At 41.2% G+C, this 15,626-nt stretch overlaps 1 protein-coding gene across 6 annotated transcripts in view; it reads right to left on the bottom strand.

The window, feature by feature from the left end:
* Positions 1-9,398: 9,398 nt before the first annotated feature.
* Positions 9,399-15,626, bottom strand: part of LOC143028346 (uncharacterized) — a 411,624-nt gene continuing 405,396 nt past the window's right edge. For all 6 annotated transcript variants that reach the window (XM_076190287.1, XM_076190288.1, XM_076190290.1 and 3 more), the window contains one exon: positions 9,399-10,611. In XM_076190287.1, the coding sequence (XP_076046402.1) occupies positions 10,529-10,611 (83 nt within the window). In that variant the 3' untranslated portion in view covers positions 9,399-10,528. The remainder of the gene's footprint in view (positions 10,612-15,626) is intronic.

Here is a 15,626-nt window from a genome sequence, read left to right as displayed (position 1 = left end):
TCTCGACCAATCACGTTCGTCCTTTTCTCCCATTCTGTACCTTATACATACATATCACAACTAACACCTCAGTCGGACGAAAGAAAGAGTTGCATAAGCGAAACTATATATTTCGATTGCTAACTGCAATCCTCTTCAGTACTACTGAAGAGGATTGCAGTTAGCAATCGAAATATATAGTTTCGCTTACGCAACTCTTTCTTTCATCCGACTGTGGTGTTAGTTGTGATTTACAAATGTGTTACTACATTTCTCACCGGTTATATATATATATATATGTATATATATATATATATATATATATATATATATATATATATGTGTATATATATATATATATATATATATATATATATATACATATACATATACATATACATATGGTTTTCACCCACGTGACTTTTTCACGTGAGTTGTCATTAGTCCACCATATTGGACGGCTAACTTTCCTCGCAGCGTTATATTTTACATTGGTTATATTTAACTTAAGTTAGTGCCCGTATCTTAAGTATAAAAATGAAGATGGTGACGTAGGCAATTTGTTCTTTACACAAGCCATCCCGGTTGAAGTAGTGGCTTTAGATCTTGAGGAGTACCGCATAAGGAAGTATTGTCTAATTAAAAATAGAATCGGGAGTATTTTTACCCATAAAATATATAGAACACTTTAATATGTTATGCTTTCATTACCCTTGTTGTTACCAAAGGGGTGCCACAGAGTCATAGCCTGGCGACAAACAAGAATTAGTAAAAGTATAAACAGGCAAGTTAGTTCGACGCAGGAAATTACGTATCCTAGCCTGACCTAACCTTATACACAGCTTATCTCTAAGACAATAGTATCTTGGGGTTGTGCTTTTGGATCACCACAATATTGCCAGACTCCAAGAACCCTAGCTGGGAACCCCTCGCCCTCGCCCTCACACTCACACACACATACACACACACACACACACACACACACACACACACACACACACACACACACACACACACACACACACACACACACACACACACACACACACACACACACACACACACCATAATAGTGTATTAGCAATTGAATATTCTGGTTGAGATAGTAGTTTGTAAAATTTTAGAAGCGCACACCTACGCGATATAGCAATAGAAAATTAATTATTAATTTTGTAAATTACAATACATCAACGTAATATGTGATTTTCTTGGCGGAAACCTAAAGTCTATTGTTTGTTTGTTTTGATAGATGCCGAGGTCGAAGAAATAAAAGGATGATAAATTCGTCTATTCTAACCTAACCTACGTAACCTAACCTATATCTAATAATTCGGTACCTCAAATTCTAGAGATCATCCGGGTCATCGTCGTCGTCATGGATGCTGACGGCCTGATTATAATTGTACCTCGGGCAATTAACAGACGACGGCAGAACCCCGTGTTCTCTCATAAAGTCCAAGGAAGCCCTATTGTCCTTGTAACAACGCTTATTAACGTCACCTGGAGTTGGGGAACACCCTTTCCACAGTGTGAAAGCCATCGTCTAACTGACAGTAATTGGACTGGACTGAACAGACATGGCGTTTGGACTGTATCCTAGCGGCTTCGTTCGTTTGTAGATTTGCTTGCAGTAAGTTTTTTTTTTTTTCCGCCAAGAAAATCGTATATTACTTTTATGTAATATAATTTACAAAATTAATCTTTAATTTTCTAATGCTATATCGCGTAGGTGTGCACAAGTAAAATACATACATACATATACCAAGGCTTTTTCCCCCTTACAAGGGAGGTAGCCAAAAAGGAAAAAGGCATAAAATCAATCCCACCCATTCCATCCCTGAATGCACTCCACACCCCTCCACCCTCCCTCTTATCTTAGCACCTCCTGGATGACGAGTCATCCCTGCACCTTGTCCACTGCCCTGGGTCAGAAGCAGTGTCGCAAGACACAGCACATCCCCAAATAGGCCGCTTCATTAAATCGGCGACCCCCCCTCTCCGTCCCCCCATGCATAAAAGGAGAAGACGGGGAGAAATCCCTTCGGGCTGCGTCAAATTTTGCTCACACATACTACCTCACCCCTATCCCCCCGTCCATTCCACCTCATGCATCACAACATCATCCATATACAACCATTCTCCATTCACCCCTGTCTTCTGTCCTCTCCCGTCCTTCCTCAACAGACATTCCCCTCTTCCCCAAGTAAAATAATACCCAAAATAATTCCCTTCTATTTTGCATTTGAAATTTTTATTTTCTCTATCGAATTGTTATGTCAACTATACTGTAGTTAGGCTGTGTTAGGTTAGCTTATATTAGGTTAGAAGACACTGGACAACGTAAATTTCATGTTAACTGTCAGTGTCTGCGTGATTCTGGAATTCTACCGAGAGTTGCTTGTTAACCCCAACATTCCCCGATCCCATGTTGGACTTGTATGACCCACATCATATCACTGATGCACTATCCACGCCCCGATTTTCTACTGTCTGAGAAGTGACAATATACACCGAAAGGCGAATTAGTGAGTGTTAGGCAGAGAGAACCGTTTGCCAACAGTTCCTCGTCCACTTACACCTCTTGGGGCAGGACGGCTGGCAGGGACGGCTTTGCAAACAGGTCCTACACCACGCTTACCTCTAGTCATGCTGATAATGGCAGGTCGGACCACTAGGTAAAACAGGCAGATTGTAATCAGCAGCCGTAACGTGCAGATGAAGGCTTGTACACAAGTCTTTCATAAACTAATGTATATGCTCAATGTTGGATTTTGTGGTCCCGGCACCACTCGACGGAGTTCAGCAAACACAACACTTATGTACTTGACCACTGCCCACCTCAGACTGAAATCGGTAATTCGGTAAAATTTCAGAATCGCGTAAACACGGATATTTAACAAGAAACTCCCGTTGTCTAACAGTTCCTAACCTGACCATTCCATATAAAAGGATAGATCTTACAAATACAAAAAAGAAGTGAAAAATGTATTTGCGTAATACTGAAATAGAACCGATAATTCTATATTGATTATACATTATTTATACATTTTATATGTTATTTCGGTATTCAAGTATCAAACCTGATTTGGCCAATATCAAGCATTCAATACCTCTTCTACATGACTTATTGCCTATGACCAGGGTTGCCATTTCGTAGAATTTTGTACCAAAACATAGAAAAATAGCGGCATGTGGCAGCTGCACGAGGACACTAGGAAATTACATATCAGTAGGCTGTTCAAAACATTTAGAAACTCAAGCTGTTGTTTAAAAAACGCTTAACTAGATATCAAATAATAAATGGTACATCAAAATATGACTTTTATTGGTAATTATGTTAATCATAATATATTGTACCCCAAAAGATACGTTTTTACGGTGTAGAAAAAATTCTACGCTCAAGTTTCAGCTTTCTTTTTGCGATAATAATGTAAAAAAAAAATATATATATATATTTTTATTTTACTGAATATGTTAGGGCATGGGGTTCTTATATACATTCAAGAATAAAAAACTAGAACCAACATTTTGTCAAAGTTTGACAAGTATATCTTGCTATGAAAGTCTGCACACGCCCGAGAAAAATGTATGCCCCGGTATGGCAACACTCCCATTCTACACGGCAGTGTAGAAAACGCGGTATCCCTACCTATGACCCAATATGAACGAAATTTTGTATTCATCAACTTCGATGTATTTACCATCCCACAATCTTCATACTACATGCTGATATAAACCTGATCTCTTTTTCTTTCCAGACAATACACATTTGTGCTCATCAGGTTCACACATTTTGTCACTTTTTCTTGCAGTTTTAATTCAGTTCAGACACTATTTAATACCATTTGAAGTCCACCCATCATCACCACGGGCTTGGATAGACATGTTTGTGCCTCGTGGGCAAACCCGACACTACCAGAAGTGTCAAATATTGTTTCCATGCACATATATGTAGATCTATGGATTATTTTCCAGTATCACACAAACACGTGTTTGCCCTTTATTCTTTTTGCATTTAATAGATCTAGTTCTTCTATGGAGAGGTTACGTTAGGTTAGGGAAGGTTGGGAGCTATTGGACAACGTGCGTTTCATGTTATAGGCCGCTTTCACACGAGCGTTTCCGTACGCGCGTTCAATGGAGTTCAATGGGACCTTTCACACGACGCGTTTTGCGGTCCCATCGAACTCCATTGAAAGTTAAAACGTGGCGCACCCGAACGCGCGTACGGAAACGCTCGTGTGAAAGCGGCCATCCATGACTATGATTCTGGAATTTTACCTATACAGGTACGATCATGCTATAATTCTTCCCGAGATGGGAACAGTTCCCAAGTATTTGATGAGGTTAGGTATGAAAATCGTACCAACAATGATGTATATTTTATTAGGAAAGGTCCATGGCTACAAACATTACGTCATACAAACTGTACAGACATCATGACTTGCCTCACTTCCCAGAGGAAGTTCCACATATATTTTCGTGCTAGAACAGTGACGAGAAAGTATACAACAGAACTATCAAATCATTCTTTAGATTTCTTTCCTTAAAATGGGAGAGGGGGCTGCTACAAATATCCTATAGCAAGGGGTGACTACTGTAGGCTCCTATGGTGATGTAAATGTCTAAAAAGATGAAAAATATTCAAACATAGAATCTAAGTAACGTTGATCATAAACTGTTGCATTCTTTTTCAGCACAATAAATCGCTTATGAAAATGGTTACTTAAATGGTACACAGGCATATCAATAAATGGTTACAAACTCATAGAAAAGCATCTTAGAGACAGAAAATAATGACAACTGGGGAAATGGAAGGAGCAGCTAAAACTCAAGAACTGAAAACAATTAAGAAAATATTCTTATGTAGTTATCACATACAAGGATACCGGCTAATTATACTAACTTACGAAAGTAAGACAAATGAAAATTGACGTTATATATGGAGACAACATGAAAATCTCCATCCTTATCCAGTATGCATTCGATTCATGTTTATGTTTACATATTTGATAGTTTCGGACACTGTCAACTGACGTGCGGCACTCGCCATCTTTCGTGACGTCATCACAGCAATGTCTACTGTAGCACAAAACAGACCAACGTCCACGTTGATTCATTTTCGTCCAGTTGACGTTAGGTTAATTATCATTACGTTGACACATTTTTTTTTCTTAATAATCTTCACCCAACACAACATTCCGTAAAATGGTCACTAATCTACATCATCTGATGTAGTCTTCATAATACTAAAGTCATCTATTACACCAGCATTTTTGGAATAGTAAACTTACTTTGACAGGATGAAGATATTTTAACAAAAGAAAGAAAAATGACACAAAATAGGATATATTTTCTGAAAAAGGATAAGGGGGTAAAAATGGTCAACTCGTTGAAGAGAATCTGATCTTATAATTGATCTGATTCTATGATAGAAGATCTGTTCCCATAATAGTGGTTCCCTTTGTTCCTGACAAGATTTCAGCATCGATAAATGTTGATTCTCTTCTTGTCAACGACAAGTATGAACAGCGATGAACAATTATTATAGTGGTGGTTCCAAAGCGTATAAAGAATAAATATCATATCAGCATGGATGATAATAATATCAGTAATAATAATAAAAATGAGTTTTTAATATAATAAATATTTAAAAGAAATACCCATATTATTTTTTGCAGTGAACACAAACACGCACACACAAACTGAAGCCACAATGAAAAATAAAACAAGTTGGAGAAAGACAAGACCCTACAAGCATAGCTCCTATCCTGTATATTACAACTCAGTACATACGCGTACACACACACGCTCGCATACATATACAAAAATATCAATTATACCCAAACACCGATCATTCATTATACTAAAATGACTGTACTTCCAGCCAGAAATGCCAGTACCATTTCTCTCATTAGAAGTTTATCAGTTTGCAGAACTTATCATTTTCATTTATAGATTGTAATCATGATTTGAATTAATTATAATAATAAGTTTCTATTCTATTATAGTAGATTTGAATCTCTTATAGTTACCCGCGTATGTTTTGTTTTCATTCTCTATGGTACAAAAGGAGTACGAGAGAAAACGGGAAACTAAATTGTACCAAATCATTAAACATAATCACTGATCGTATTTTAAAACTACAGTATTTAAGTTTAAAAAAAAGTAAGAAGAAATAAATGAATTATTATATGAAATGGGAATTTAGAAGAAATTAAATGACGTTAGAAGTCTGAATTAAATTTCTAAAAACACACATACAACAGAATTCATACTGATTCGACGGCGCAGTGGTAACCTACACAATTGTTTCTCCAGTGGGTCGAGTTCGAATCCCACCTGGAGTTTAAATATTTTCAGTATCGCTGGGCTGTGAGCCGTTGCTCCAACTTTAGTGGGCGTGGAGTTGGGTGTGTGTCTATACAGGCCCGTAGCTATAGCTTATGATTTGGGGGGTGGGGGTGGGGACGTAACAAAAATGACCAATCTTGTATAGCACTTTGGGAAACAATTACACATTAGTATTGTGACACCACTGATGAACCATCAGACACTAACTGACTATGATCATCAGTCAAGAACATCATGCACGGGTCATGCAGTACAAGCACATACAGGTGGCGACAAGCTGCAAGATAATAAATTAGGACATGTTTGCAGCAGGCAATCTTCTCGATGCCCATTAGTTTGCACTGTACCAGTGGCGGCGCCAGGGCGGGGCTTGGGGGTGCTTTAGCCTCCCCCAAAAAGTGGCCAGCCCCCCCAACTGAAATGAACAAATCGAACATTTAAAACACTCATTGAAATAATTTTATTAAGTGGAATTTTTAATTGCCAGGGCTAAAGATTTGTCAGCCATCAGTGCTAGTCCTACCATTAACCCCCTCCCCTTCTGAAATGAGGATAACATATGTGTATTATCATATTACTATTAGCCCCCCAAAAAATTTGCTCAGCCCCCCTTAGCCTCCCCAACTAAAAATTCCTGGCGCCGCAGCTGCACTGTACTGTAAAATAACTTGTACTTCTATTCTGATAACGTATACGAAAAATGACTGAACACTACAAATGTAGCTTGAGAGTTTGGGGGGCGAGCCTAATGATTTTTTGGAGAAACTAAGCCGCCACCCCCCTGGCTACGGGCCTGTGTGTGCAAGGTCACAGCATTAGTTATAGATCGGTCATATATGAGTTCTGAGGTCTCATCCGGGAGGGTAATAGCTGTCGACCACGAGTCCGACACGTGATCCAAGACAATGGCGAATCACATGCATACTCAGTATGTACACACACACACACACATACACACACACACACACACACACACACACACACACACACACACATATATATATATATATATATATATATATATATATATATATACACACATATATATATATATATATAGGTATGTATATATATATACATATTTATATATATATATATATATATATATATATATATATATATATACTGTATATACGTATGTAGTAACTAACGATGCCAGCTTCCACGTTGTGATCCTACGAGACAGACGTCATACAAAATCGTCTCCCCAGCACTTGTTTCCAGAATCCCTCACCATTCACCTCCATCTCTAGGTCGAGCCTCGAGGGGCTGCATACGGTTCCTAGACTGAGTCCGAGATCTCTATCACCGACCATCCACCATATAAGGAGACCTAGCAACCGGAGACTGATCACCTCCCGCTGTAAGCCGATGATATAGAAATATACGTATACTGAGGCAATATAGACCGATGCCGATTTGACCGGAGCTTTGGATTTCCGTCAGTGAAATTTAAGGGGAGATTGCTAGCATATATATATATATATATATATATATATATATATATATACTCGTACATAATGGATTTAGATTTATCCATGTATGTATGTATATATATATATATATATATATATATATATATATATGTGTGTGTGTGTGTGTATACTCTATATACACATATGTAAATTCACATTAATGTACATAATTATGTGTACTTTACACATAAAATTAAGTAACTGCAATGAATGATATATTATATAATATAGTTTGTCTACATTTACAAAACTATACTTTAGTCTAGTCTTTGTCCGTAACATAGAACAAAAATAGGGAAAAACAAAAAGAAATATATATCATTACAATGAGATTGACAGCCTCACAATATAATGAGAGTAACACCGAGCGAAAAATAATATTTAAGGTTCTTTAAGCACGCTGACGTCAGAAACACAGATAATAAACAGATGATTAGTTAAATAATACAAAATATTGTTTGACTCCAGCAGGTTAATTATCTAAAAATGTCAATATTTTGCTGGGGAATCCAAATTTTTAATTTGAAGACATTCGATTCTTTTGTGAAAATTAATGTCGATAAGATAGCAAATGGTCAACAATATGGCTGACCAAAAGAAAAATACGGGATGAAAAATGCCCCCGCCCCAAGAATACAGATGAAATTGGAAATTAGAATTAGAATAAATAAATTAATACACAAATGATGGAAATGGATACGTAGACACAAATGTACAAGTAAACATTAAAGAAAAAGACACACATAACGAGTTGCACGTTTTATGAACAGACAGCAACTGAAGACGACAATCACAACCCCAACAGAAGAAAAAACACGATTCAACGGGTCCTCTTACAGACTTCATCTGTGGTTTTTTTTTTTTTTTTTTTTTTTTTTGAGTAATCGTGGACTATGATGTGAAACACAGACATCATGAGAACGGGAGAACATTCAAAGCAAACGAGGCACACTAGGAGTCTGGAGAACTTCCCCAATGACGCACAGTTTCTTCTCCTTCCTTACCCAAATCCTCAGAGCACTTCGACAGTCCGCACACCGACGCAACCCATTCCGTGATACCGATCGTAACGGATGCCTACGCTCTCTAAAAGCAGTATTCCCCGTAGTGTATGGATATGAACATATAATTTCCAATTTCTTCTTACTTCAGAAATGCTGGTACCTGACTGCTAGTGGGCAAACGTACGGGAAATACTGCTTTAAAAGAGTGTAGGCATTCTTTGCCATCGGTTTCATGAAACTGGTTGCATCGGTGTGCGAGATGCCTTCGTCTATCGTTGTTCTTATCATTTATACAAATCCTAACGAGCCTTGAAAGTGTATGGGGTTGAACACCATTGCCCCTTTCTATCAATAAATATCACCACCACTATCACCACTATCGTTATCATTATCATCACAATAACGCACTTTTTTTGTCCTTTTTCTTCCTCTGGTCCCCTAGAATTAGGAACACCTGATACTCAAACCTTTAGGTTCCTCAGTCTCCCTTTCGGGTAGGAGACGGCAATCCAAGGAGGACCTGAACGAGCTCGAGTATGAGCTAAGGAGGGTTTTGTGTGTGTGTGTGTGTGTGTGTGTGTGTGTGTGTGTGTGTGTGTGTGTGTGTGTGTGTGTGTGTGTGTGTGTGTGTGTGTGTGTGTGTGTGTGTGTGTGTGTGTGTGTGTGTGTGTGTGTGTGTGTGTGTGTGCACGTGCACAGCGCATCTCATTGGTTCCTACGTCAGGCGGGCCCTCCTAGTCCAACCCTCGATTATCCGGAACCGAAGGAGGCAATATCGTCGTCCGGAGGCTGCGTCACTCCTCCAGGGGTAGAGCACTTCTGCGGAGGAGCTACCTCCGGAAAGGAGGAAAAGTAAGAGGACGAGGACGAGGAGGAGGAGGGAGAGAAGGAGGAGGGAGAGAAGGAGGAGGAGGAGGGAAGTTGTTGGGTCATCCTTTCAGTTCCAAGGATGACGTAATAGAACACTTATGACGTCAGTGCACTGGCGATGGGCCTGAATGGGATCGGGAGGAGGAGGAGGAGGAGGAGGAGGAGGGAGAAGGAGGAGGAGAAGGAGGAGGAGAAGGAGCATGAGGAGGAGGGGGAAGAGGAAACGGGGGAGGGAGAGGAGGAAGAGTACGAGAAGAAGGTGATCAAAGAAGGGGGGGGAGAAAAGAAGGAGGGAGAGAGGAGAATGAAAAGCGGAAACGGGGGAGGAGGAAGAAGGAGAGGAGGAGGTGAAGAAGGAGAGGAGTAGGAGGGGAAGAAAGGAGGGTGTGCGGTGGAGAAGGGAGGGAGGGAGGAGGGAGGTAGGGAGATATGGAGAAGATGAATTTCACAGGTGCGTCCCAGAGGGTCCCTAGATGCCCCAGATCCGGGAGTCTGAGGGTAATCGAAGAGGGTCCGGGAAGTGTAGGGGAAGGGGAGTTAGTTCTGGGGGAAGTTCCAGGGGAAGTTCCGGGCACAGAGACAATGTTCTGGGAGTAGAGTAGTTCCGGGCATGGTATAGGTTCCGTTCGAGTTTTGCCCCAAGAAAAAGAAATTCTGGGAACGGGGTGAGACCTTCCGGGTATTGCCCAGAAGCTCCTAGATGCACAAGAGAAGTCCCGGAGACGTCCCGGATGGTGTGGCGAAAGTTGCTTGGTGATGCCTTTCGGAAAGGATCGCAGACAAAACGCCATACCGCGACGCTGGAGATGGAGGATGGAGGATGGAGGAGGAGGATGGGGGGAGTCGTTACGACCCAGAGGGCTGGCTACCTCCTCCACCCCCCGCCCCCGCACCAGCTCCCGAGCCTCCTGCAGCGCCTTCGGCCGGATCTGTAAAGAGAGTGAGAATGAGGGGCGTGGGAGTGAAAGGGAGAATGTCAATACAAAATTAACATTATTTTTCTGAAATTACGCTAACCACATCTTTTGGGTTTTATGTCCCCAGGATATGTGTGTGTGTGTGTGTGTGTGTGTGTGTGTGTGTGTGTGTGTGTGTGTGTGTGTGTGTGTGTGTGTGTGTGTGTGTGTGTGTGTGTGTGTGTGTGTGTGTGTGTGTGTGTGTGTGTGTGTGTGTGTGTGTGTGTGTGCGCGCGCGCATGCGCGTGGCCCGAATATAAACTGTATGTACATTTTATCTAGAGTGAAATATACGCGCACACACACACACACACACACACACACACACACATACGCGACTCTGAAAACACATAAACACACACCGATATTCATCTTGTGTGACATGCACAAGAGAGACTTCCACTGTGAGGTGGCCATTATAACTTGTGACGTGGCACACACTATCTATATTGGACATCACGCATACCCAATTACACTTTCTAACCCATATCTACCATCATGTGATTTTATTATGATATTGCCGAGGAAACTGTTGTCAATAGTAGTTGTAGCCATGCAGTGTCATAAGAGTGTTTCTCAAATAGGGTTCCGCAGACCCTTAGGCGGTCGCGGAAATCTACCAAGGAGTTCACAGGATGGGGAATTCAACATGTTACAGTTACTCCTGTCATAAGAATTTTATAATTCATGATTACACAAATTGTCTTTGAGATGTCCGGTTTTTATTCTAGTTTTTCCCTGGAGAGTTGCGTCTCTCTGAATGTGGCGATGATTTGTATCTAAGAATAACTAAAAAAAAAAATGACTCCCGGCTGTCTTTTAATGAACCCAAGTGTATGCTTGTCCCCCAATGAACCGGCAAAAAGGGACACACGCCACTGAACCGGCAAAAAGGGACACGTGTGTAATAAAAGTTTTAACCGTTAAAAAAGGAGGGCAACAAATCTTACGATTAGATCACCAGGAACAATGCCTTTAGAAACCGAAGCCGACAAAAAGAAGCGTCAAAGACATTTTTGGAAGTGGGTTACAGGTACTCGGAAAATTTCAAAAGCCGCTTTACAAAATGATAAGAGTTTGAGTTGCCGACTACGGAATGAACATGCCCAAACTTTTTCAAGCTTATACCAGGCTGTCAAAAAATTTTGTGTTAAGGAATCTGTGCGGGAATTTCATCGAAAGGTGATTAAGTTCAATGGTTCTCTACGAAACAACAAAGATTTTCAATATTCCGATGAAATGTTTGACAGTCTTGAACTTTTTGATGGACAAATTGAAGACAGTGTTTCTGAAGGTTTTATGAAGCATTACTTTGTCGGGTAAAACTGGGCGTAGCCCGGGGGCGAAGCGCCCAGCGAGCGAAGCGAAGCGAGCAGCGCCGCAGGCCAAGCACCCACGGCGCAGCCGTGGCTGGCGAAGCCAGGTGCTTGTTATATATTATATTGTTTCAATCAATAAATGCTTAGGAAAAGTGGCTATGTCTTACCTAATCCTGAATCAAGGGATCCCCCGAATATACAAGTCCATGTGGTCCACAATGCTTGGAAGGTTAAGAGTAATATTAACAATGGCATTGTTGTCCGTAGATTTGTTGTCAGTGGTTCTGCTGGCAAGGGTGTTAAGAGCGAACTAATGTCAGGCAGTGTTGTCTCGAGGAATTGGCAATTACAGGGGTACGATTACCAACAATTACCATCAATTTTGTCTACTGTGGAGCTCTTAAAGGAGATGTTGTCCCCCGAGAAGGCATTGGCAGTAGTGGTGTTAGCAATGGAGGTGTTGTTAGTAGGGGGTGTTATCAGTGGTGGCGTCAAAAGGTGCCTTAGAGTGATGTTGGCGAAGGTGATATTGCTAAAGGTGTGACAGAAATGGTGTTGTCAAAGATGTTGTCAAAGCAGGTATTGAGTGTGATGATACAGGCACAGATTGAAACTCATGTCATTTTTGTCAGTGTTAGTGTCAACATAGGTCTTGGAGTGAAGGTGTTGGCAGAGGAATTATTACCAAAAGAGTCGTTGTCAGCAACTGTCTAAGGAGATGTTGTCAGTGTTGCCAGCTGTGTTGTTAAAATGTTGTCAGTCATGTGGGCAGCTCTAACCTCGGAATAGAACCTCATTAGTAGAGATGGTACTGTAGAAAGAAATGTTGTCAGAGATGTTGTCAGTAGCTGTATTACCAAGAAACAGGTACTATCCCTCGAATTATTGGTAAACTTAGTACTACAGAACGAGGTGTTGTTAGTACTGGTGCTGTTAAAGGTGTTATCAGAGATGTTGCAAATATTTGTATAATCAAAAAAGGTATTATCCATCAAAAAGTTAGTAATGCTGGTACTACGGAACGAGATATTGTCAGTATTGGTGTTGCCAAAGATGTTGCCAGAGATGTTGTCAGAGTGGATGTTGGAAGGTGCCCAGGCGATGAATAAGCCATTTCCTTTGGTCCAGACACTTTCCACTTAAAGCAGAGGACTTGTAGCTGGCCCTTTCTCGACCACCTTCGCCTTTCAATATTGCCACCTGTTGTGTTGTCCAGCAGGTTGTCAAAAGGCGCACCAGCTATGACATTCCCCCCCCCCTTTTTATTTTTTTGGGGGAGGACATTTAGACATACTACGATAATGAATAAATATCCCCCCTCGTGTTATTAGCCCCCTCACTTTTATTTAGCATCTACACACACTACAATAATAAATGTTTCCACCTTTATAAAGGAAGTGGCCGAGTCCATGCATACACTCATCTTACACCCATACTATACCTATCCAAACCTGTTCACCGCCCTTTACCTATCTTAGCACCTCGTGGACGAAGGGTCATCCCTGTGAACTTCCCTTTTTTCACTTTTCAGTTATTTTTTTTCTTAAATCGAATGGTATATCTCTATAATCAATTGAAATAATGATTCTTTGTTTCATCTTCCTATTTTTTCCAAACTAATTTTATTTACCCGTTTATTTTGTTTATCTATTCATTCATTTATATATTTATCTTATTTATTCATTAAATCTATCTATTAACTTATTTCTTTATTCATTTATCTATTTATCTATGTATTATTTATCTATTTATTTTATTTGTTTACTTTTTATCGACATCCTTCGTTCCTCATCGCTGATTGGCTTCCAGTTGGGCCCGTCGCCCTCTCGACCAATCAGCGATCGCCACACAACTGCACGCTGATGGGAACGGTCGACCAAAATAGCAGAGAGTTGGGGAGGGAGGAGGGGCACAATCAACGCAAATTGCCAATTTCTCTTCCCTTTAAATCGCACGAAACGCAAAGGCGAGAACAGAAGAGTAGGAGAGAGTGAGAAAGAGTGAGACAGAGTCGAAGAGAGTGGGGCAGAGAGTGAGAAAAAGTGGGGAAGTGTGGGAGAGAGCGAGAAAGAGTAAAGTGGAAGAGAGTGGGGAAGAGTGGGAGAGAGAGCGAGAAAGAGTGGGAGAGAGGGTGGGAAAGAGTAATGGAGAGAGTGGGAAAGAATGGGGAGAGAGTGGTAGAGAGTGGGACAAGGTGGGAAAGAGTGATAGAGAGTGGGGGAGAGAGTGGAAATGAATGGGCGAGAGAAAGAATGGGGAAGAGTGATAGAGAGTGGAGAGGAATGAGAGAGAGTGGAAAAGAGTGGGAGAGAGAGTGGGGAAGAGTAATAGAAAGTGACGGAGAGACCGGAAGAGAGAGAGAGAGAGAGTGGGACAGAGAGTGGGGAAGAGTAATAGAAAGTGAGTGAGAGACCGGAGGGGGGAGAGAGAGAGAGAGAGAGAGAGAGAGAGAGAGAGAGAGAGAGAGAGAGAGAGAGAGAGAGAGAGAGAGAGAGAGAGAGAGAGAGTGGGAGAGAGAGTGGGTAAGAGTAATAGAAAGTGAGGGAGAGACCGGAAGAGAGAGAGAGAGAGAGAGAGAGAGAGAGAGAGAGAGTGGGGAAGAGTAATAGAAAGTGAGGGAGAAACTGGAAGAGAGAGAGAGAGTGGAAAAGAGTGGTGGAAGAGTAGGATAGAGTGAGGAGCACATTAAAGAAGAAAGGGAGATGAATAGAGAGAGGAGAGAGAGGAAAATAAAACAAATAGAGAGTAAGGGAGAGTAAAGGAGAGTAAAGGAGAGTAGATGGAGAGAGAGCACACGGAATGAGGAATCTCAACATCTCCAAATTTCTTCCCTCCAAACTCCAATATTATCCCTCCAAAACCTCTTCCTCACCCTCCAAGACAACATCCTTAACTCAAAAATGTACCCCCCGAGAACTGAACCCCTCCTCCAAAACTCGAAAACTTATTTCCAAACTTCCGGAACCTCCCTCCAAACCTCCTAAACGTCCTTCCAAACTTCCAAACCTCCATCCAAACTTCCGTAACCTCCCACCAAACCTAAAAAAAATCCTCCAGACTTCTGGAACTGCTCTCCAAACTTCCAATACCTTCCTCCAAAACTTCCCTCCAACCATCCAAAACTTCCCTCCAAAACTCGAAAACTTATTTCCAAACTTCCGGAACCTCCCTCCAAACCTCCTAAACGTCCTTCCAAACTTCCAAACCTCCATCCAAACTTCCGTAACCTCCCACCAAACCTAAAAAAAATCCTCCAGACTTCTGGAACTGCTCTCCAAATTTCAAATACCTTCCTCCAAAACTTCCCTCCAACCATCCAAAACTTCCCTCCAAAACTCGAAAACTTATTTCCAAACTTCCGGAACCTCCCTCCAAACCTCCATCCAAACTTCCGTAACCTCCCACCAAACCTAAAAAAAATCCTCCAGACTTCTGGAACCGCTCTCCAAACTTCCAATACCTTCCTCCAAAACTTCCCTCCAACCATCCAAAACCTCCCTCCAAACCTCCAAAAAAAAATCCTCCAAACTTCCGAAACCTCCATCCAAACTTCTGGAACCGCTCTCCAAACTTCCAATACCTTCCTCCAAAACTTCCCTCCAACCATCCAAACCTCCGGAAGATTATTACAATCCTCTAAAACCTCCGGAACCTCCCCACAAACCTCTA

Source organism: Oratosquilla oratoria, chromosome 9 (assembly GCF_046742065.1).
Source record: "Oratosquilla oratoria isolate Oo_2021 chromosome 9, ASM4674206v1, whole genome shotgun sequence".
Classification (NCBI taxonomy): domain Eukaryota; kingdom Metazoa; phylum Arthropoda; class Malacostraca; order Stomatopoda; family Squillidae; genus Oratosquilla; species Oratosquilla oratoria.
Note: the sequence above shows the minus strand (reverse complement) of the source record. Positions and strands in the feature narration are given on the sequence as shown.